The following is a 24381-nucleotide window of genomic DNA, read 5'->3' on the forward strand; positions in this document are numbered from 1 at the left end:
CGCCGGGGGCGGGCCGGGCCGGGCCGGGCCGGGCGGCAACATGGCGGCGGCGGGAGTTTGGCTGAGGAGCTGCGCGAAGGTGAAGCGAGGCGCCTGAGCGCTGGGCGGGAGGGAGGGAGGGAGCGGGGTGGGCTCCTCACTGACCGAGGCGCCAGTGTCCCCCGGTGCTTCCGAGCCCGCGGGTGCGGCCGCACCCGTTGCTATGGCGACGCCGGGCGCCTGAGGGAGCGGCGGACCGGGGAGATCCCGGCTCGCCTCTCACCGCTAGCCGCCGGTTAAAGCTGCTGAGGGGCCGCCCGGTGGGGGCCGTGCCGGCGCGGCGCTGCCGAGGAGGCTCCCGCGGGTCCGTTCCGCGGTTCCCCGGGAGCGCGGCACCGAGGAGCCGCTGGCTGGGGCTCGGAGCTGGCGGGGTCCGGGGTCTACCTGGCCGGTTGAGGTGCGAGTCCGGTGGGGGTGGGTTTAGAAATCCCTCTTCTCCTTCAGTCTGGCGGGTTTTTTGTGTGTGGAGGGGTGATACTAGGTAACTTCTGGCTAAGAAAAGCTCTTGCAGGGCTTGTGAAACGTCTCGTAGTCGGAGCAGCCCGTGGCTGATACCCCTGTGAGGAGGCAGCCTGGTTCTAGCAGCAGAGGTGCTTTGATGTCTCCTTTGCTTCTCGACAGACGTGTGGCACTGTAGGGGTAATCAAAAGACAAAACAAACAAGTGGAAAACCTGGGTTTGTGCCACAGACACACTTTTACTGTGCAGTGAGAAGACATGCTGGCCTGGGACCTTCTCACGGCAGCTTGTGGGTGTGTTGTGACAGCTAAAACAAAGAATACTAACCCCATAAATGAGGGCAAACAAGCTTCCTGAGATGGAGCTTCTCTGCTGAGAAATAGGAGCTGTCTGGAAGCCAGCTAGGAGAGATACAGCAGTGGAAATCATCAAGGCAAGCAAAGCCAGTTTAGGAAAATATATTGCTTTGGCCTTTTTTTATTTATATCTTAATGGTGCTGCCAGGTCCACCAGCATTAAAATCTCATTTTAGATTGTAAAACAAACAGAAGGAAACCAGAAGAACCAATCTTTAAAGAGCTGAGGTGGAGGTAAGAATTGAGATAAACAGAAAAATCAATGTTATCAGCAACCCGGAAACCAATTTTCAAATACATGTGTTTAGTAGGGCGAGCAGTCTAAATCTTGTAGCAGCATAAATCATTACCTTACCTGTAGAAGAGGGGCTAAAAAGCAAGGAAGCAGTGTCAAAGCATTTGAGTAACATACATGTACCTTAAATAACTATCTGAAAGTTAGTAAAGCCATATGACTGCATGACTTCAAAAAATAAAACTGTAAACAATTACTTGATTGGGTTTTTTTAAAATTAAATGTTGAAATAAAACATTTCTACACTGTGCTATTGCTCTGGCATACCTGTGGGCTGCAGCTCTGTGTGTGGATATTGCCAATGTAGGTCCCATCCCTTGGAGTCATCCTACTGGTTTTAAGACTTTTCAAGGTAACCTTGCTATGAATATTCCTTTTGTCCTTTCATGCCATCTCAATCACCAGTCGAACAAGCGTTTATCAAACCGTGTCTGCATATGCATGCTAAGGACTGCCTTTGTTTCTCCTGCAGTGGTGGGACACCTTTCTCTGCCACTCTCAAGTGGGTTGGTGGAAGTGGAAGAGCCTCCAGCTGGAAGCTCTGGCCAGGGGGCAAAGCCTGGGGCTGTTTTTTTACTAAGGGGGGAAGGAGAGGAAGTGAAGGAAGAGACAGTTCCTGTGAGCACCAACTTTCTCAAAACCTTTGGCGCTGTTGGCAAGAGCAGGCCTGCTGTAATGGCTGTAACCTGTACCAAACACTGAGCTGTTTGTTGTGTTTCAAAGCTTTTACTTGCTAGCCAGGCTATTGGCAGGTCACGTCAGCTAATACAGCCCTGGGCACTTGTACCTGACCTTGCTGAACTGCTTTTAATCAAGTTTGTCCAGCTTCCCATTTTCATGGAAGCACTTGAAAAAAATCTGTGTATTTTTTGTGATCAAGATCTGCTTGGAGCAGAGGCCTCTGCATGCATTTAGCAATGGGTTCACCTGCGTGGTCGATAATTCTACATCCATGTGTCAGGAGCCATCAAACGAAAGTAGAGGTAGTCACAGAGTACTACCGGTTGTTTCAACAGTACTGGCCGATTGCCTACTGATTGTACCTACTTACAGCTTTTCAAAAAGTTTTGTACTCTCAAAAAGGCACCGTGTGTTTTTCCTGACAGCTCTTGGTCAATACTAGTGAAATATTCTCAGCGATTCATCTTTGGTTATGCCACCATGAGAGAAAAATGCTCTTTTCTTTGCACTTGTAAATAAGTAGTGGAAAAAGCAGGAAGTATGTGTGATTTGTCATCTTACAACTGCTCAGGAGGCATACTGTGTTAAATATATATGTCTGCGTGTGCGTATACTTATGTTTTCCTTCTCAGACCTTGCTAAGAATATGAATTTACACAGGTTGATGTTTAATAGTCTTGCACATCTGGGTGTTGAGTGATCCTACCATAGCTGGATGTTTTGCAAATAATCCATTCCTGACTGATGGCTTCCAGAACATGGTTGCCTTGGATTTGATCTCTGTTAAGGCAACTCCTATTTTGTTTTTCTGTGAAGACCTACAGTGACTCCAGTAACTCAAGTCTTCATTTGAAAGTGTTGCAGCTATTGCTGATCATCCAAACTGTATTCATGAACCAGCCCCACTAGTCAGTATTTGTTTTATGGGCCCAGGGGGGTTGGGTGTGAATGAATGTTGAACGTTCACAGCAATATTTGTTTTGTATATCACTACTCCCTACTGTTTTTTTGGTCATGGATGACTGGTTGTGCTAAAGTTGGAGTTTCTTTACCATAATAGACTTATGCATCTAGTCTCTGAGACAGAAGGAGACTATATATCTGGTTTACATCAGTTCCTTAGCCAGGAAGATGACAAGTGTTGAAAGCCAACATGAAAGAGTGAATTATTAGAAGGATCAAAGGAATTTTTACTTCCTGACCCCAAAGTTTCTGCCATTTTTTTCAGGAATGCTGCTCTCACAGTGTGCATTGCAAAATTGTCTTGCATTCTGTGAGCTAAACAGCAGTCTGGTTACAGCACAGGCAGTTGGTCTGCTCGCTGTGGGGTTAACAGTGTGTGCTGGCAAAAATGGATGTTGGCAGGCATATGCTTGTATATACATTATTTTTATGGCACAGCTGTGTCTCTACTGGGGGCTTCTGTCAGCAGTTGTCTTGGTAAGACATTAATATCTCCACACTTTAGACTGACATAGCAATAGTGACGGATATCTGTAGCAGAGATCTGATCTGTAGACGTTAGCCACAGTAAGTTGGGTTTGGGGAGCTATGAGAGCAAAGCCATTTTTCTGTCTTGCCACTTGAGATCAGTCAGTCAAACTGTGCTTCTTTTTTGAATATTGCTTTTCAGGAAAACATTTTGTAGCAGTTTAGCTACTGTTAGCCTGTTACTTTGCGAGCAAGATCATATTCATTATGCTAACTTTTCTTAAAATCCTGAGAAATTATTCTGTGGTTATAAAGTAAATTAACTTTGAAATCAAATGCGTTACTTTCTAAAGCCTGCTGTTATCTATTGGTAAGTCTCTGAACACTAAGTAGTTTATAGGTCTCCAAGGTACAAAACTAATTACCTGTCACATTATCAATGTCCACCCACCTGACAGTCACTGTGCTTAGCTTGCTCCCAAAAGCCACTGTCTGTTCTGTTTGGTTTTGTGACTTTTGCCACGTATGTGTAATGCCATTCCCCCTGTAGTAAAACGCTCTGTAACACTTCTGCTGTCTTGGGTGGATAAGCAATTCTTCTTGATTTCATTTGAAATTGTATATCATGGACGAATGGGGAGAGGTTAAGCATAAATTATTCAATTTTAGTTCCTTCCTCTATTTTTTAAATAAATCAACCAAATAAGACACATTAATTATTAACTATTAACATACTATCTATAGGATTTAACATTCTGGAAGTCATTAAGTGGTGGATAAGAACTCAGTTTAAATACAAAAATCTACAGTGCTGTTAAAAGTTATGCCCTTTCACATCAAAATACTAATAATCCAGATGAAGTGCTATCAGATTGCTTTAGAAACAAGTTGCTGGTCCCTAGAAAACCAGAGAGAAAGCTATGTCTATCATTAAACTTGATAGGTCTTCTGTAAAAAACATTTGTATGTCTCTTTCATATTTATTCTTACCTTATTTGTTAATGAAGATATTAATTCTATCAAAATACACACTACTATGAATATTGAAGACTTGCAAAATCGTTACAAAACTAAATAATATCAGCAGGGTTTATTTGCTGAAAACAGGAAAACTGACTAAAATTAACATTTGTGAATACTTTGTAGAATAACATTGTGTTAGCAAACTTCCAGAAAGAAAATTGTTTGAGGTTAAAAGAAGAGTTATTAAAGGATATTTTGTTTTAGGACACTGGGGGGTTATTTCTTCTCAAAAACTTTTAAACTAGACATTGAATGTTATATTTTGTAATCACTGAATAAAAACACGGGCTAAAATTGTGTATTGCTGTCTGTCTACAAATACAAATTCTATTAACTGTTTGCATGTTCTGTACTTATTGTCAACAGCTGAAAAGAAATTTGCCAGCGTACTTGGCTCCTTGGAGAGCTTCCCCATGTGTCTTTAGATCCTCCAAATCGGAACTCATGCCAAATCTAGCCAGTGATGGAGTTGTCTGTGCTCCACTTCAGACATTCACCGAAGAGGAGACAATGCTGAAAAATATGGGTACCTATTATCTGTGTAGTTAAAATTCAGAAATGTCTAACTAGAAGGGAAATTTTAGCTTAAAAAATTTCTTATCATTATTTAATTCTAGTTAAATGTTGAGGTGGTTGTGGGGGATTGTGCTTAATTTTAAAACTGCTTTAGTTCAGAAGAGAAAAATGTAATGTTCTTTTTCCATGTTGCGATAGCAGTTCCGTATACCACAGTGCAGTTTACTCTGCATAAATAAATAGTAAGTGTTTAAAACTGTTGCTGTCGCAGAACTGAAGTTGCCTGGCATTGACTTGTGCCCTTTCTGAAGTGTTTAGTTCAGCTACAGTTAGCTGCTTGGGCTGGTTTGCAGAGATTTTAAGTATACCCAGAATGGTGCCAGATGTGTCTGCCACGCCACCAGGCCTGCCCGAAGAAGACAGTGTTTCAGAGCAAAGGTGGAAGAGTGAGGACCTGCATGTCTGGGAGAGAGCTTATAAAAGGCTCTGGTCAGTCTTACAGGATTTTGAGCACTCAAAATAACATGCATTAAAGCCTGAGACCATCTTCCCAAACTGCAGGTTTAATTTATAAAGAAATACGATACAGCTCACCAAATAAGGGATGTATTTGAAATATTTTCTGTAATTTTTGTGGTCAACCAATGTTATATAAGTGTTGCTGAGATGCTTTCAAAGTTTCTGAATTTATAGGAAGTATTTGTTTTGGTTTAGAGAGTTGTAGCTGATACAGAAAGCAATTATAATTGAGCCTGGTGGCACATCACCTTGTTTCACTTGGGCAACTTTTTGTCCTTTTATTAACTTGTCTGGCAGTCAGGAAATGTATGCATAACCTGTCAGAAGTACCACATTACTGTTATATTGATCTTCAAGGAGAGTGCTAGAATACTTACACTCTTTTCTTTCTTTCTTTTCACTACAGTGACAAAATTTGCCCAGGAACGAGTTGCACCTTTGGTGCAAAAAATGGATGAGAATTCGAAAATGGAAGACTCTGTAATACAGGGATTGTTTGAACAAGGGGTCTGCACACTTAATCTTTTATTCAGAAAGTGACATAATTTTATGAGTCTCCAGCTGTGCACTTTTCAGATTTCTAGATGAAAAGGTGGAGGGGTATAATTCAAATTAACTAATGAATCATTAAAAATTTTGTATTTAACAGCAAGACAACTTTATCTTCTTTTTTACTGCATTATCAGTCTCCATCTTTTACTGTAATATTCTTTCCATCTCTCCCTCTCCCATACCACATTCTTAATCTTGAATGCCTTGCCCCCCCCCCCCCCCTTTTTTTTTTTATTGGATAAGTGTAATCACATAGCATGTTAAATGTTAGAACTGCTGTGACTCTGATAAGTGTTGCTGGAAAATGGTATCAGAAGTCCTCTATGTCCTCACTGGGCAACCACAAGGACTTGTGTTTATTCCTGGATTCAATTATAGACTTTGCACCCTATCAAACATAAAGCTTGTCTGTGTTTAAAATGTCATTTTATACAACAACTCTAAATAGTAGACTTCTGTTTAGATTGCAGTTGTTCTGGAAATCAGATTGGGGTGATGATTGGCCTGTGTACTGCACATGTTAGTTATTTCTTGCATGAATTGACTATCAACTTCTGTGAAGAATTGTTAGTTTAAGGCTATTGAAGGAAAACAGGTCTTTGGGAAGGATCTGGAAATACATTCTGTGGTTTTCATTTTAATCTCTTAAGTATCAACATGGACTAACAAGTTGTTGACAGGAACCAACAGATTGATATATCTGCATCTCTCATATTGCAGCTGATGAGTATTGAGCTTGGGGAAGAATATGGAGGAACTGGAGCTTCATTTTTTTCAGTCATATTGGTGGTGGAAGAATTGGCCAAAGTTGATCCATCTGTATCTCTTCTATGTGAACTCCAAAATACACTAACAAATAGGTTGTTTACTACATATGGAACAGAAGAACAAAAGAGAACTTACTTGCCCAGAGTCGCTAAAGATACAGTGAGTCAAATTCTCACTTTACTAAACTATAATACAATTTTTAATACTTAAGTAATGTTACTGGTGTGGGTTTTTTCAGTAACTAAATTGGGTGACTGCAGGATTGGAAAATATGTGTGAACTTTAACCAGTGTTTCAGAGCTGAGATCTGTGGTGATATAGATACGACCTGTCAGCAGTAGTTGAGAGGTAAAAGTGGAAGGGTGCTTATTAGTTTCATTAAAATTTAATTTACTGTGGAAAAGAACTTTAAAGCAGTTGACTTTGAGAGATGTGTAATTACATAGTGTTTCTATTTTTAATCTCCGTATCTGAAACTTTGTTACTTCAATGCAGTAGGTTAAAATGTTTGAATTTAAGAGACTTGTGCTTGTTTATAACTATTTTCATTGCAGAATTTGTTATATGTTATGCCTATATGTTCAGTAAAAATTAAAATTAATTTTTCCCTTCAATTGACAGATAGGCAGTTTCTGCCTTTCAGAGGCTGGATCTGGCAGTGATGCTTTTTCTTTGAAAACTCGGGCTGAAAAGCAAGGAGACTACTACATTATCAACGGCTCAAAGATGTGGATTAGCTTAGCGGAACATGCAGGAGTTTTCTTTGTGATGGCAAATACAGATCCGTCCTTAGTAAGTTGCTCAAGAATAGTTGCATTTCAGTGACAGCTGATGATATATGAAACTATGGATTTTATATTAATAATCCCATGTGAAAGGTTAGTATTCTTTGAACCTTTTCCTAGGTGACAGCAAACCTTTAAAAATATTTCCCAACAAAAATTGCAAACTTGCTAGGCAATTTAATAAATTCCTCCCACTAGGGAAAATAAAAATGTCAGAATCATAATTGCTTAGATGAAGAGCACAGAATATTATTCTGAGTAACAGAAGAACAGATAGTCTAAGTCTTTGCAGCCTTTCTAACTTAATTGACAAATTGCTGTTCTTAAAAGGCAAAATAGAGCTTAGTCTACATACACTGGAAAACTAACAAGAATACAACAGCAAAGTATGATCAGGTAAAAAAATACATAGCTGAATGTGCATGTTTCAAGTTTTGTCACCAATTTGGATATAGGTAGTAGATTCAGAAAAGTCAACTGCAGGCTTTAAAATGTACCATACCAATACGGTGGAGCGATAATCAAATACAAAACTAAATTGTTTATCACTTATTTTTTAAATTTCCAGTATCCTTCTTTGAAATATAACTTGAAAATATTTACTTCTAAAATTTAAATTTCAGGTTTTGACTAAATAGAGGGGTTTTTCTTTCATTGTATCGAACAATTGAACATTCCATTGCTTTCTAAATTTGTATTTATTTCTTCACAAGCTGATGGGCGATTTGAGTACTACACACAATGAAAATATATTTGATAAGGCAGTTTCTGTATTTGTTAACTGCTGTGCTTTGCTGTAGAATCTGGAGTTGTTTCTGTATTACTGTAACATTTTAAAAATATATAATACATTGTCTGCTTAAAGTTAGAAATTGGCTTTTAAATATTCAAGAAGGACATTAAAAGTCAGTGCTGCTCAAAGATCAAATAACAGTTGATGTCGGTTTAAAGGAGAGAACAGACCAGTGTAGAATTGTGTACTGAGATGTACACTGCACTAGCAGCTCCCATTTGGTGAGATGGGCTGTCACTGAGGAGAGATTGAAACAGCAGCCTCCTCTTTAATAAGAGGCAGCTCTTCCAGAAGAACCACAGGAATTTTCCTGCCTCTCAGTGTCACCCTCTTAGTGAGAGGAGGTGCTGCGGATGTTAGGGACAGGAAGAGATGGAAACATGGCCAGGAATACCTCACATTTCTGTCTCATGGACCTTGTAGTATGTTGAATAAGAGACTTGTGTGGTTCTGGCTGGGGGAAATGCTGAGGGAGCAAGAATGAGTGGTAAAAAGGAGAGAGGAGGGGGAATAAGAAATACACAGAGGGAGAAAGAGAATGTGACAGCTATCAGGAATCACCGTTCTGTACTTCAAGAATCTGGTTTAAGGCATCGAAGATGTGAAGACTGTAAGCCTGTATGTAGGAGATGCCAGAATTTAGATTGGCTAAACAATCTATTTATGTGTTGTCACATGCATTATTTAGTGTTCTGTCCAGATCATTATCTGAATACCTGTCCTGGATGAACCTATTTCACATGGTTTTGAGTTAATAGCAATTTAAGATTTCTTAATGCTGTGAAGTAGATCGAGGTTGAATTTTAGCAGCACTTAATGATTGATTAATTTAAAGATTAACAAGGTGATTTGGCAAGGTGTGTTATGATTAAAATAGTGACTTAATTACAGATTTGAGAATGATGATATTCACACTATTTTACTACAAGGTATTCTAAATCAAAGGAGATATATATGTACATATGTATAAACACAAAACATACCTAAACAACACAGAAATATTTGGATATCCAGTAGAATATGTAGGCATCCACAGTCCTGAAGGCAAATGTGCATATTTAAGCACATAGATAAGTAAAGAGGTGGATGGAAGAGACTAGTCTGTAGTTAACATTTCCCTCTTCCCGAGTTTGGAGCAAGTACAATGCATTGGTGTCTCTCAGTGGGCAATAATTAAGAGTCAAGAGGAAGTCTGACTTCATCCCAGCCTTTTGTGGCTTTGTGGGCAGAGAATCTTCAAAATTCCAGGAGTTTGAGCCCTAGAGGCGTCCCAGCTGCAGGGAGATGCTGGTCACAGCCCACTGCCATTCAGGAGAGCTTGAAGGGTCTCTCTTGGAATCGCTATTTATAGGGGCCGAGACAACTGACTTTTGTCAGGTACTTTTCCATTTCAGTCCAACTGGGATGATGAAATATTGTGGTATTTTTTATCCATTGTGCAAGCCCAGGACTTGCTAAATCTTGGAGTTCTGGTATCACCCCCTTTGGGCTAGGACCTGAGTGTGGATGTGCTAGGCTGTAAGGAGGGATTGTTCCTATTGTTCTTAAGAGATAAGAGAAGAGGGGAGCAAACACTGAGTGGCCTGAGGGGATGCCTTAAGGCTCTGGTCCTTTCTCTTTCCCAGTCCATTCTGAGTTGGCATGCAGTGCGTTTCCAAGTGATAAGGAAGATAGGAATCTGGAGCATTAAGGGAGTGTCTGAATGCTCTGGCCCACTACCTTTCCCCATTCATCTTGGGTTGGCGTGTGGCCCAGGGGGGAATTGCACTAAGTACAGGCAGGTCAGGGGAAGGCACACTACCGCAGTCCACCCCATGAGTACAGTCAATTTATCTCCTCCATAGAGTGGCAGTGTGGTTGCCTCTTGCCTCTAAGCCTATAAACAGGTAATACTGTAATCCAGTTATAATTTGAGGGAAATTTTGTGTTTGGTTAGTCTCTATTAATTAAGTGTGATTTAAAGCAGTATTATGTACACGAAGGAATATATACACTAGGAAATCTCCCCGTTAGTGTAACGTGTTTATCCATCCTCCAAACTCTAACATATAAAGCAATGATTAACAACAAGCATAATGTAACAGCAGTTACTAAAATTACGATGGGATGCAACATCAGATTCAGTGTTCCAGTTGCTGTTGGAGACCATCCAAACAGGACTTCCCACCATCGGTGTTCTCCATCCTTTTTGACTCTTTTTAACACTTGATATATTTCTTTGATGTCATGCTGGACTGTGATAAGACTTTTGTCCGGTTTCTTGAGCTTGTTGTCTGGTGTTCCAGTGCTTCCAGTGTATTTTGGTAGCACATGGTCCCAAGGATCTTGTGCTTGGGCCATTGTGAATATACTCACTCCAGTGAGCAAGAAGAGAGAAGGGGAAGGGGCATATAACCATTGTCGTTGTTGCCATTGATGTATATCCCAGCAGATCAGCGCAGCGAGGGCGAGGAGGAGTAGGCAGAGTGTTGTGAAGATGATGACGTCCAAGATGAGAATTGCTTCCAAGGTGCTGTTAGTAGGATTGTTTGTCCTCACGTTGTCACTGGTGAAATTCATTATTGCTGATAAAGAGAAAGAATGGTCTCAGTGGGGAAGGTTGATCAGGTTACCCCTTTTATGATACAAGATAAATCCATCTGGTACTGATTTTGTGTTTTATTCCATCACTTCCAATAGCATTCCATGCTAGAGATCCTCATGGTCTAATTAGGGTTAATTGCACAGACTAAAGACAAAAGACCCTTTTCCCGCTCAGCATACCTCTGTTCTGTTTCTTTAAAAGTGGTCGAGCTGTATAGTAAAGGTCTTTTTGGTCCATCAGGATGGGTTTGAGATAGATTACAGTAAATACTGTGTTCTGCAATTGTTTGTAGGAGTTCAGCAAGCGCAGCTGAGCACTTGTGGGGAGTGTTTATATCCCAGTGGGAATCTATTAAAGGAATACTGGATACCTTCCCATGTAAAAGCGAATTTCTCTTTATCTTCCTCCTGCAAGGGGACCATGAAGAGCATATCTTTCACATCTAGCACTGCGGTCCAAGGGTGTGCAGCTATAAGCCAGAACGTCTTGCTAACTTTTTTTTTTTTCGTTTTACAGCTGGTAAAGTAGCTGTTAAGGCTGCAGTGTTGGGGACTGCAGCCGTCAGTGGGGCTGTATTGGCCTTTAAGCACCCACAATCGATTGTTAAATGCCTTCTCCCCTCCTGTTTACCGACTGGCCAAACTGGAGTGATCTGTGGGGAGTGAGTTTGGGAAATAATTTGTCATTTTTCTAAATCTGTAATTACTTCAGAAATTCCAGTCCGTGCCGCAGCAGAAATTGAGTGTTGCGGGCCATGAGTGATTTTTGATTTGGGAGGTACTGGGGCAGTTTGCTGATTTCTGTTAGGATTAGGGTTGGTATTTGAACCAAAAGATGGCAGACGCCAGATTCAGCCGTTTAAAGCATCAAAACCTAAGCTATGTTCATGGTGCTCCTTAACTACAGAGCAAAAAGATGTCATACACTTTTTGCCAGGGAGCCATAAATTAAATTTTGTGGTTTGGCACACAGTACTAGTTCCCATAACTCCAGCAATTTTAACCTATTGCCGTCCAGGTTGTGTGCCTAGCTTGTCAGCTTCCTGTTCTGTAATTATTGAAATTTGTGCTCCAGTATCAGTTAAAAATTTTGTTAATTGTTGTCAAGGAGCAACTGGAATTAAACTGTAAGGGCTGCTTTCCTTTAGCCATTGATAAGCTTCTACTTGCTGGACAGGCAGGCCCAGTTGCCATCCGGACACTATTAGTTTTTTGGTTTTGTGTCTTGTAAATTGATCCCTTTGAGGCAGAAAAAGGTTATTTCTCCCTGTAGGAGTCAGTGGCGGGGAGATTGGAGTATTTGGGATGTCATGTTTCTGAAACACTTGAATCAGACTCAGGATAAGGCCGGCAGGCTGTCTCTGATCACAGCTCTAGGGATTCCCAGTGCCAGTGCTTGTCTCCATAGCTCATTTCTTCACTTCTGGGCCTTTAATTGTTGGTTAGAGGATTTTGGCTTTTGGGAGCCGTTTTGATATGATTGTTTAATTTGCATAACAGCACGACCTGTATTTTTCATTTCGCTGGGAATTTTGTGCCATCCCATTTCTTGCACATGATTTACAACTTCATGCATTAATGCTGCCCGTGTGGGGACCTCCCTTCCTGCTAATTCCTCTTCCTCTTTAAAGACTTGCGTTAAGTTTATTAATTCATTATGATTTAAGTCCCTCTGGATTTCATCTTGGTTTGAGTGCAGGAGGGGCTCCTTTTATCAATGGATTAAGTATAGTGGGAGCTACAGGTGCTGAGACAGGAACATCAGTGGGATCGCGTTCATGTATGGCTTGAGTACAGCAGCCTTTGTAAAAGCTATGTGATAGCTTTTTGTAAAAGCTGTCACCTGTGATCATGTATAGATTTTATAGATATGAATAAAGGTTTTGTCGTCTCCAAGACATCGGTGCCACCAGCCCAGTATGCCACTCTGCTTGTTTGTGAGTGGGGGGGAGGCTGGGGCCAGCATTTAAGAAGACACCAGGACCCCAATAGCCATTGCCTTCATCGCTGTTTAGCAAAATTCTATCTCCTCCCATCACACTAACTTACTACAAGGTATTCTAAATTGAAGGATATATATATATATGTATAAACACAAAACATATACAAACACACACACACAAACAGTGCAGAAATATTCGGATATCCAGTAGAATATGTAGGCGTCCACACTCCTAAAGGTAAATGTGTGTATTTAAGCACATAGATAGGTAAAGAGCTGGACAGAAGAGACTAGTCTGTAGTTAACATTTGCCTTTCCTCATGTTTGGAGCAAGTACAATGCATTGGTGTCTCTCAACGGGCAATAATTAAGAGTCAAGAGGAAGTCTGACTTCACCCCAGCCTTTTGTGGCTTTGTGGGCAGAGGATCTTCAAAATTCCAGGAGTTTGAGCCCTAGAGGCGTCCCAGCTGCAGGGAGATGCTGGTCACAGCCCACTGCCATTCAGGAGAGCTTGAAGGGTCTCTCTTGGAATCGCTATTTATAGGGGCCGAGACAACTGACTTTTGTCAGGTACTTTTCCATTTCAGTCCAACTCAGATGATGGAATATTCTACTATTTCTGTGTGAGTGTATGTTTTGTGTTTATATATATATATACATAGAGATATATATATATCTCTCCACTGATATAGAACACTTTGTAGTAAGTTAGTATGAATCTTGTCATTCTCAAATCTGTAATTAAGCTGCTATTTTAATCATAACATATCTTAATAAATCACTTTGTTAACCTTTAAATTAATCAATCACTAAGTGCTGCTAAAATTCAACCTTGATCTACCTCACACCATTAATGAATCTTAAATTGCTATTAAGTCATAATCATGTGAAATACTTTCATCTGGGACAACAGCAAATCAACTTTTTGAGCTTTTTGATAACAGCCATCATAATGACTTCAGACTACTTTATTGATTATATTCCCACTACTTCTCTAAAGTGCAGAGACGGTGATATCAGTGTTCTGCAAACTGGAATCGCAGGGAGAATGTGTGCACCAATTCTGGGTGTTAGATTAGGACTGTTGTAATACAATTAGGTCTGTTACAATTATGCTGCAGTTTGAATGTTCAAGCACAGTTCCCAGTGACACCACTCTCATCAGTCAGTGCTCTTACTTTGGACAACCTTAAAAGGAAGAGTATATATGCAGCCTTCCATGAGAAGAGCAGCTGAAGTAATTTGGCTTAAGGAAAATCTTGCATCCTAGAGAATCATCTGACAGATGAGTTTAGAGCCATTATTCGTTTGACCACTTTAGTCTACAGATACCCGATGTCTTCTTGCAGTCCATTGTTTGACTGTGACATATGTTCCAACAGCAAGCAGTGACTTCACTGCACAGCAACAGCTTGCTTTCCCAGTGATTTCCAGTATGGACAGGCACCACAGTCCTTTCTGTTTTATTTATGTAATACCAGTCCCCTATCTTATCAAGAGAACTTTTAAGGTTGTTCTGATTATGTTTGCCACGTGGAATATTTTAATAGAAAGGTATGTCTCCTAATTTCAGTATTGGAAAGATACAGCATTTCAGTATTGGAACGAGATATTTAGACCACCATTTGGTGATATTAGTAGAAAACTCAGTTCTTGATCATTTTTTCATTCGTCCTAGGGATACAGGGGAATTACATGCTTCATAGTAGATCGCAACACAGAGGGACTACACGTAGGGAAGAAGGAGGACAAGCTTGGAATCAGAGCGTCTTCTACCTGCCCTGTAACATTTGAAAACGTAAAGGTACTGTGAGTTGTTCAGCTATTGAAGCAGACTTTGTGTATAATTGGAATCTGACCACATACAAGGAAAGAATGTTAAATGCCCAATTTTTTTTCCTTAGACATACTGACTGGCATATTTTACCTTCTTCCTCCCAATTCTTTCACAGAAGTCTTGAGGGGGGTTGGGTTTCTTCCGTTGTGATACAGTTTTTCTCAATCATCAGTTTATAATCACATGTGTCAGGAAATGTTCTAATCAGATATTCTAGGAATCAAATGTCTGGTTTATGTTTTATGCCTTCATTTATGAGGAACATTAAATAAAACATGTACTCTGATTCACCTGTGAACCCTACTAGCAGTTGCAAAGCAGAATAGAGAAGGATTAATTGAGTGGTTTCATTCTTTAGGTTCCTAAGACCAATATCCTGGGACAGGTTGGACAAGGCTATAAGTATGCAATTGGAATGCTGAATACCGGCAGAATAGGTATTGCTGCACAGGTGGGTAATTTTGTTTAATAATGAATACAGCCAGTATTTGAATTGAAATTGACATTTACAAAGTATTTAAAGCTACTAAGAACAATTTAGAAAATACTTTATTAAAAACTAAATTGCCACTAGGTGTCACTATTCCTGTATCTAAGTTGCAGTAAAATACTGAAACCACTGTGAATGGTAAAATTCTCCTTCGGTGACATAAGCAATACATTTAGAAAACATTAAATGGCAATTAGTTTGTCTTTGGTGGTTAACTTACTTCTCCTGAAATATATCAACATTTTTATCTACCATTATGTAAATTTATTTTACAAAGAAAACTGGCTTTGGAAAGTATAGCACACTGAAATGTATAATATTAATCCTTCCAGCTATGTTTGTATGGGATTGCCAAATGTGATCTTATGCTAACTGATGTTTTCCCAACAACTTATTTTTTAAAGTCAACTTATTTTTAAAATAAATATGATTTTTTTTAATAGCAGAAGTGTTCTAGTTCATTGTTGTGTTTGAAAATTGAACCTTATGGCATTTTAGGGGAAAATATTTGCTGACCTTGGAGTTATTTCAAAATGTGGTATTTTGTTGCAAACTCAATTTGGATCTCAGATTGCTGCTGATTTCAGTGGAAATCAGGTTCAGCCCTATAATAAAATGACTTATGACAAGTTTTTATGGTTTTAATTTATTTTTGAAAGTAATCTTTTCTTTTTTTCTATTTTGTTGTGGATGTAGTTATGCTGTGCAATATGTCTGTACTACCAGTCTCCCTTATCTTTTGCCCTAGTTTGCAGACAGACCAGAAGTTATCATCCTCATGAAATTTAGACTTTCCACATGGCAGTATACTATGCTGCTAAATGGGTTGGCTTTTCCATCATTTCCAAAGATTATCTGTGATTAAACTTTGTCTGATATGGCATTTAAAAACTAGGGCTGTGGGCCTCATTGTTCCCAGAGATATAAATAATATTGAGGCTCTAGCAGTAAAATACATGGTCTGAATTTTGCTCTTAATTACTCCAAGTTACACTTATAACCTAATTAAAAGTTAAGGTCAGATAGTTGTTATATCTTAGTTACTACTTTCTTGGCACTTTCAAATTAAGAGAAATGTACTTGGGTGGACAAGAACAGCAGTTCTAAAGCCCTGTAGTATTGAATTTAGTTTTGCAGTAGTAATAGTTTTAAAAGATAATGAACATCTTATAAAATGTAATTGTGGCTGTGAAAACAGTTTCAGATAGTTTTAGTGCAAGGTAACCACATAGATTGTCACAGGTGCTGAAGCTGATCTAGTTGGTTCATCTAAATGAGTTTATACAAAAAGGCAACAAATCTGGTAATACAGCCAATTAGCAGCAGACCGTATTATTTTCTTATGTTCTTTTCCCACATACACATTTTCCTGTGTATTGTGTCATTTTGTTGATGAAGGAGTAGATGTCTGAATCCAGTCAGAGTCATGTTTTTATCTTCTTGGGGCCCTTGGCTTTCAGCATAATATGTGGGTCTTTCCAAAAATACCCATACACTATTGTACATCATTGAAAGTGGTTTGACATAAGCTGCATGATGTGACAGCTGACTGCCACATTGTAGTGTCCTGTCTTGACTAAGGCAACTTTTATGAGATTCCAATTTTACCATATACTGTTACCTTGCTTTCTGATAGTTCTTCATGCCATGCAATTCCCTTTTATTTTTTTTCCCTCTTGTTTGATGCTTCCTCTAATCTAATTTCCTATCTTTGTTTTTCCTAGGAAAAAAACTAGGTAGAAAGAACGCATTCAGATGTATGGTAGCGATGTACTGAAACCAACTGATCTTTACTAATAGCTATGTATTCCAAGGTATACGAAAGGCAGGGTCCTTTCTTTGCTATCTTGTTTAGAATGAAATACACATCTCAAAATTCGGTGGTTAAACAAACGTAAAACTAGTTTACTTTCCAGATTTCATCATGTTTCTTTAGGCTAACAAATCAGACACTAAGGTAGATGTGAGTTACTTCTTTATAAATATTCATATATAGTTTTCCCAGCTATTATCCTCCAAAATAACAATTGTGTTTTGCTGTCTTTGCTGCTGAGTGAAGAGAGTGTGTGAAAAGACAATCTGTCTTCTAAAATTGTTCTGATGAGTTGTTTTTTCCTGGAAAATGTTGGAACAAATGTTACCGCCTTCCACTATACTGATTTTCTACCTTCTGAAATAACTTGCTAGTTCTGACAGTCTATTGTCTCCTGTAAAATGAGAAAATATTTTGATTACGAAAATAGCTTTAAAAAATCATTCAAATTATTTTTCCTTTAATAGTGTAACGTAGATCTACAGATCTTTAGTTTACAATAATTTTCCCATGTAATTAAGAATTTTCCCAGAAACACTTAATATTTGCACAACCACAGCTGACCCATAAGTTTTGTTCAAAAATTAGTAATTTTGTTTTCACACATGTTTTGCCTTTAATAAGAAAGTTTCTTTCAGGAATGGAATAGGTTTATTCCTCAAAGTTTGATTATTCTTTTTTTCTTTTTGTCCTAACTCACCTCAGTATGTCTTATTTCTTACAGATGTTAGGACTGGCACAGGGGTGTTTCGACCATACGATTCCCTATACAAAGGAGAGAGTCCAGTTTGGGAAAAGTGTGTTCGATTTCCAGGTACTTGTTAGTGAACACATGGGAAGTTTCCTGCAGGAGAGCAGTAGTTACCACAGTAGATGAAATCAGTAAAATGTGATTTGCATAATTTGCACTCCACTTTGTGTCATGTCTCTACTTCTCAATATTTGAGGAGAATTTTTCAAAAGAATTTCGGATGAGCATTCATCTGCCATGTAAAATATATAAATTCAGTGCTATGTGCCTTCGCAAGTACCATATAAATCATTTAAAATTTCAAAACATTATTAACATAACTCATTTTGCTTGATAGTATATTCACTGCCTTTGAAAATAATATACATGGAACTCCTTTCTCTTCTGATTTTAATATCACAGTATGTTGAATGTGTTCCAGGTTTTATACCCTTTCATGAGGTGTGGGGGAAGACCTTTTTCTGGGGACACTAGAAATTATAAAAAAGATGAGGAAAACTGAATTATTAGATTTCCTGTGTTATACAAAGACATTTAGTTTTCGTGATAATATCTGTATCTTAAAACGAAAAAGACTCTTTGTTGCAAAAATGATGTATAGTTTAATAAGGAAGATATATAATTGTAATTACTATAGTAATTTTCTTGTTAAAAGAAACCTACATCTCGGCTGAAGAGAAGGAACATTAGTACTACTCATAATTTATACAAATTTTAGGAAGCACCCACAGATATCTAGGAAATGATTGGAACTGCGTCTCTGAATGGGAAATGGAATTTATAATTGCCAAATCATTTTGTTATTTTGACCTGCATATATATTTTTGCAAATTTTAGGGAGCAGTGTTAGTGTTCTAATAAGATGAAAGATTTCATTGTGTTTTAGGAGCAAGTTAGGCTACTAAATGTTCGTTTTCAGTCATCATAATGTTTGAGTCTCCTTAAATCAACCTATTCTTCTGTAATACCTACCATTTAGATGTGAGCTCCATCACTTTTTTCCTTCCCTTTGAATCCATTCATCAGTCATGTCCTCTATACTTTTATGCTGCTCCTAACTCTCGTCTCATGGCTATGGGACATGGGAAGAAGTGGTTGTCACCTTGCTAGTTCTCCGCTTTATTAAAGAGATACTTTTTACAAGTCTTTCTCAGTTAAGCTCATCAGGGAACTAGACTTGTTAATGTATGAACGTTCTGAATAGACAGCTGCAAAATAAAAATACAGCTTTGACCTACCCGTGTCTCTGCAGCGCTGAGGAGAGCATTAAGATTTGGCTGAAATTTTCATTGATATTCATGGGTGCAAATAGGTTCATGTCAAATCCTCCTGTCCAGCCGGTCAGGCAAGTAGTTCCCCAGTACTCCTGAATCCAAGAAGGGGGAAGGAGAAAATGGGAGTGCAGTTTCTAAAAGGGCTTTGGTGACCCAGAGGTTTTCCAACATCAATGTTATAGATGCAGAGATGTGCAGAATTACTAGTCCATCTACATGTTCTGTTTTTATTTTAGAGTGTAGGTATGTTCCTTGGTGAAAAGATTCTTTTCTTGCTAGAAATCCCAGTTGAGTACTAGATACTGGTTCTGTCTGACTTGCGGCACGCTTGTTCCAGGGGATGCAACATCAGATAGCTCAGGTGGCCACGCAGTTGGAGGCGGCGAGGTTGCTGACCTACAACGCAGCTCGTCTTGCGGAAACGGGAAGGCCACTCATAAAGGAGGCAAGCATGGCCAAATACTATGCTGCTGAGGTAACCTACAGGTTCTTTATTCAGTGGATTTATTTCACGGCTGTTGAAATGTTTCTTCTGTTACTGGATGTATAACTTTTAGTTCATGTTTTGCTGTGAGATCTGTGGATGTACTTTTACCTTGTTTCTCATCCTCAGTCTGTGCATGGAATGTAAAGTAGGTCCCCAAAGAATGAACTGCTCACACCCCTAAATAAGAGAAACAAGCAACAACTTTAAAAGAGAAAGTGAATTAATACTGTCACTCATCTGGAGAGATTTCATTTTCTCAGAATTCTCTTTTTGTGGCTGGAGAAATGGCATGGTGAGACTTCGTTTGTGACCATTTCAACTCTGCTGGTCACAACTGTGAGTCTTAATATGGTTCAAAACTGGCTTGCTTCTGGCTCTTTGTAATTGCTGGTTTGCATACCGCTGCTAGTCTTTCATAGTGCAGCATATGAACTATTGCAATAACGGTTAGTGAATCCTTCACGTCCTCTGATTTAGAAAAATGCTATTTTTATTCTAAAATAACTTGCATAAATAAGATGAATCCAAAAATATCAGTCCTTCCTTTTCCCACTTGTTCTAGTAACTGCCTTAATCGCTGTTTTGTTTTTACTTTAAATAGCTACAAAGAGTAAAATTTACTACCACCTGCATGAAGTTGAGTCCTGAAATTGTAACTCTGAAACTATTTTCATAGGTTGCAACACTGACAACTAGTAAATGTATTGAATGGATGGGTGGCGTTGGATTCACAAAAAATTATCCAATAGAAAAGTACTATCGTGACTGCAAGATAGGTGAGTGATTGTTTCTTAACAAGTATTTCTTGTAGCATTAGTAGTATTAAAGTTTGAGGGTGAAGGACTGGCTATTTTTTTAAGATATTTTTCTGTGGGACTGTAATCAATGCTGATTCAAAGGCTAAGTTATAAGAAGGTAAAACTTTAGGTATAAATACCTGTGTATGTAAGACTAATTAAAATGTTCAATTAGTTACCACAAAATACAGGCACACACGTTGTGTCCCATTCTGTTAAGAGAATTCCATTTCAAAAAAATTGAAAATACTTTCTTTGGCTTTAAGATCTGAATTTATGTGGAATTTATTTTCAAGACTTCCCTGTTTACCGGTATAATCCTTGGACCTAACAGTTTGACATTTCTAACAATATTACCCTTTGAGTTTTATTGCTGATAGCATTTGTAAATACTTAATTTCTGTTGGTTATTTAGGAATTGCTTTTCAGGAAAATGTCTTGTCATTATGTTGTACCAGCAGAAAAGTATTTTAATTGTTGCAGATAATAAAATATGAATATTTATGTAAATAATAATGCTGCTTCTAGAACTTGCTCAGTACAGCTTCACTTCATAATTGTAAACATTCCAACTGGACTGTTAGAACAATATCTTGGTCTCTCTTCATATGAATTTATTTTCTTCTGATTTCAGGTACAATATATGAAGGAACTTCAAATATCCAGTTGAGCACCATTGCAAAAATCTTAGCACAGGAGTACTGAAACCATGAGGACTTCTTGGCCGTTAACAGAAATTATTTCACTGAACATTCTTTGTGAATTACACATTTATTCGTAATTATAAAAATCATAAATAAGAATACATCATCATAGACAAAATCATAAGAAAAACAATGAATCCCCCATTTCAGGACAGGGAGTGTGTAATTCATGTGAAACTGTGAATTCCATGTCCTAACCCAAATCATGGGTTAAAAGTATCTCTTTCTGCCTGAGACACTTCTAAACTAACACATTGGCTGAAATCATTTTATTGCCTTAAGTTATGCAAACAGTGTATCTCCAATTTGAGATTTCAAAGTCAAAACGAAAGAAGCCAAATCCTTGGCTTGCCTGGTGTGAAAGGTTCTCTTAAGCCACCTGAGAGAAAGGACTTTACACCTGCAGCAGAGATGTTGCATGGCACGAAGTTGCTGTTTGTTCCTGCTGCCCTTTATTAGCATGGGGTACAGGAGAGGTATGTGGGAAGAGAAGTGATGGTTTCCTCTCTCCCAGGTGAAGCGATGTCTGTGATGCTGCTGTAATTGGAGTAATTTTTATAGCAGCCCTTAGTGTGTTCTTAAGTATATCTTGGTAATTAAGCCCTTCCAGCCCCAATTTGTAGTACTGAAAGGTGGATAATATCTACCTCCCTTTCCAGCCTTCTCAGCTGTTAAGGGTTTTAATCTAAGAGGCTATTTATAGTTCTCCTTTCATAAAAGGTTGAGTTGAAATCTTTGTGAAATGGGGTTAAAAAAGCTCTAGTAGTTCTGCAAAAAGACAGAGATATAAGCTATGTAAGAGGAATGCTGTGATACTACCTCACAGTGGCCTTTCCTTGTTCAGTGGATTTTGCAAACTTTGATTCTCAGAGCCTTCTTGGGAGTTAGGGATGGACTGATAATTTTTAGCCTAGAAAATTCACTCGTGGAAGTTAGTGGTTCTCTAGTGAAGTTTTTCTCCTTTTGAGAGAGAGAGAGAAAGAGGAAGGAGGGTTTTGAGAAGTATTTGCTTTTTTATCCCTCTCTGTTTACTTTAAAATTAGACATTTTATTTACAGCAGAAACCTCTTCAGTGCTGAAGAACTAATTAACTAATAATCAAGAGACAGAAAGCTTAATACATGAAAAATCATTTCAATTGCTGGAATTGGCAATTTGTTTCAAGTATTTTGGCGGGGAGGGATTGGCTTTCTGGTTTTGGCTGACTTAGAAGAATCTAATTTTTAAAGCTTGCTAGTCACTGATGATTCACTTCAAGTGGAGCTTAGAATGTTACAAGCTGCAACTCCCAAAGGATTTTCTAGCACTAGGGTAAATGACACTTAACAAGTATGATTTTATAAAACAAGCAGACTTCAGTGCCTTATACAAAGAAACAAGCAAGGAGGAAAAGCACTATTAAAAAGTTTTCTGACTTTCTGTCAGCTTTAAAGGGAAGTAACTACTTTAGTGAATTCATCCCCCCTATATATACACTTTGCCTGTTGATAGGTGAAGAATTAATGTGATAATTATCCTTATGCCAATAAGAAAAGCCCCTCCAATATCAGTTAGATCAACTGCTTTGAGATTTTCAAAAAAACAAGAGTAGGGGAGGGTAGACTAGATGATTTCTGAAGTTTTCTTCTAGCATTATTATTAATGTTATACCATTATTATCATTATTAATGCATTTCAAGTTGCTTGCAGGCTTGCTTTCAGCTGAAATAGCTGGGGAGATTGTTAGACTAGAATTAAGACTACAGCCACCGCAACAGTTAACTACAGTTATTCTGCTCAACACAGTCTATCTGCAAGTATAAAATGATCATAACCATACTACAAAATGCTTAGTTAATTAATGTGATGAGTTGTGCTAATGTGAGGCAGTCCTGAGCTGCAGCAGTCTAGCATGGTTTGCTAAAATGAGTGTCAGCAGAGATCAGGTTTTGATTCATACTTTTTAGTAGGTCTCTTACTTTGAGGTACTGTCTTAGCTTGGCTTCTGCAGTTTTGCGTGAGGCTAGGAAGTGAGTGGCGATACTTAGCTGACTTAATATAGTGCTAAAAGCAAACCCTTTGTGGAGGAAAGTGCAGAGCTCTTTGAAAGACTGTTAAGGGCTGGATATCCAGGATTATGTAGAAGGACTGTCTTTTTGTGTAGAACTGTGTCAGGAATCCATTTGAAAAATAATCAAGAAAAAATCAAAACAACGTGATTCCCTACAGTCTGAACTCGGATGCCTTAGTCCAGGGAACAGCCTGAACAGCCTCATCAGCTATTCAACAGTTCTCAGAAAAGCAAGGTCAAGCCTTTAACTAATGTTACAGCTGTAAATATTTCATGTTTCTCACATCTATATGCTGTATTCTGTACACAGTAACTTTTGGAAGAAATGTATTTATTGTATTTGATTTTGGTCTACAAAATTCTGTGGAGGAATCTGCACACAAATGTATTGTAACCGCTGAGTTTCTTTCACTGTCATTTTAAAAGGGCACGTAGCACTGTGGAGAGCATTAGCTGTTGTGGTCACTGATTCTGGGAAGAGTGTTTCATCCCCTTAAGTCTGATCCCGTTCCTGCACTAAACGCAATGTTGGTTTAGCAGTAGGATGTGCTGTGCCATTGTTCAGGAGCTGTTAAGAGCTGCCTGCACTCCCCACCCCCTCTTCAGTTCAGGACAGGCATTTATGGATTGTCATAAATTGCATTTCTGCATTTGGCAAGTGGGCACAGGGCCGTTGCTGGTGGCTGGCTGCACCAGGAGGTGTAGGGCTGCAGAGCTGGCGGTGTGAACGCTGTAAGGCTTTCTGTGCTAACGGCGGGATTCAGAGACACTTTATACTCCATATGTATTTATATTAGTGAGTGTTCTCTTTGTGTGCCCTTAGTCAGCCCAGCCAATCTAGTCTGTTGCCCTGGAACAGCGTCTTCAGTATCAAATTTTGCATCTGGGCTTCCCCAGTTAGAAGAGAAGACCTGTATTGAGAATGTATTAAAAAGTGCCTGAATTTGATATTTGATACAGTGCTAATCTTGTATATCATGTGATGGTTCTCTAATAATCCATCATTTAAAATTTTCCCCAGATCTTGCAGTTTTTGTACTGGGAGAGAATGACTGTATCGTCTGTCAGGTTTCTTTAGTTTTATTCTGGTTTGTGATAAAGGTCTGAGGCAGATTTCCACAGGAAGGTTTAATCGCTACTTGGGAAATACTCAAATACAACATTTCATGTGATGTTTTCTATGCTGTTGTTCTTTCTTTCGTATTTTCTTTTCCCCATATAAAGATCGTGTTAGAAAAGGCTTATGTGAAATATAATTGTTCATTGGGAGCCTTTTGCTATGTAAAGAATTTCCTAATTAACATATTATTGCATTTCCACTTGGAAATCTTTTGGTGAGAGACACATTTCAAGTTCTTCCTACCAAGCTAAGCTCAGTTTGAAATAGTCTGCTTCAAAAGCAGCTGTCTCGACTTTCTTGAGCTTGCTTGTTGGA

The 24381-nt window shown here is 38.8% G+C and overlaps 1 protein-coding gene across 1 annotated transcript; it reads left to right on the forward strand.

Moving 5' to 3' along the window:
- Nucleotides 1-12: 12 nt before the first annotated feature.
- On the forward strand, nt 13-24127 carry ACADSB (acyl-CoA dehydrogenase short/branched chain). Its single transcript, XM_074831475.1, has 11 exons — nt 13-79; nt 4651-4810; nt 5726-5826; nt 6592-6798; nt 7261-7431; nt 14422-14547; nt 14939-15031; nt 17608-17697; nt 19246-19383; nt 20072-20171; nt 20827-24127. The coding sequence occupies exons 1-11, from the start codon at nt 41-43 to the stop codon at nt 20895-20897; spliced, it is 1296 nt and encodes a 431-aa protein (XP_074687576.1). The 5' UTR covers nt 13-40; the 3' UTR covers nt 20898-24127.
- Nucleotides 24128-24381: the final 254 nt, after the last annotated feature.

This window comes from Strix aluco, chromosome 7, assembly GCF_031877795.1.
Source record: "Strix aluco isolate bStrAlu1 chromosome 7, bStrAlu1.hap1, whole genome shotgun sequence".
NCBI lineage: Eukaryota > Metazoa > Chordata > Aves > Strigiformes > Strigidae > Strix > Strix aluco.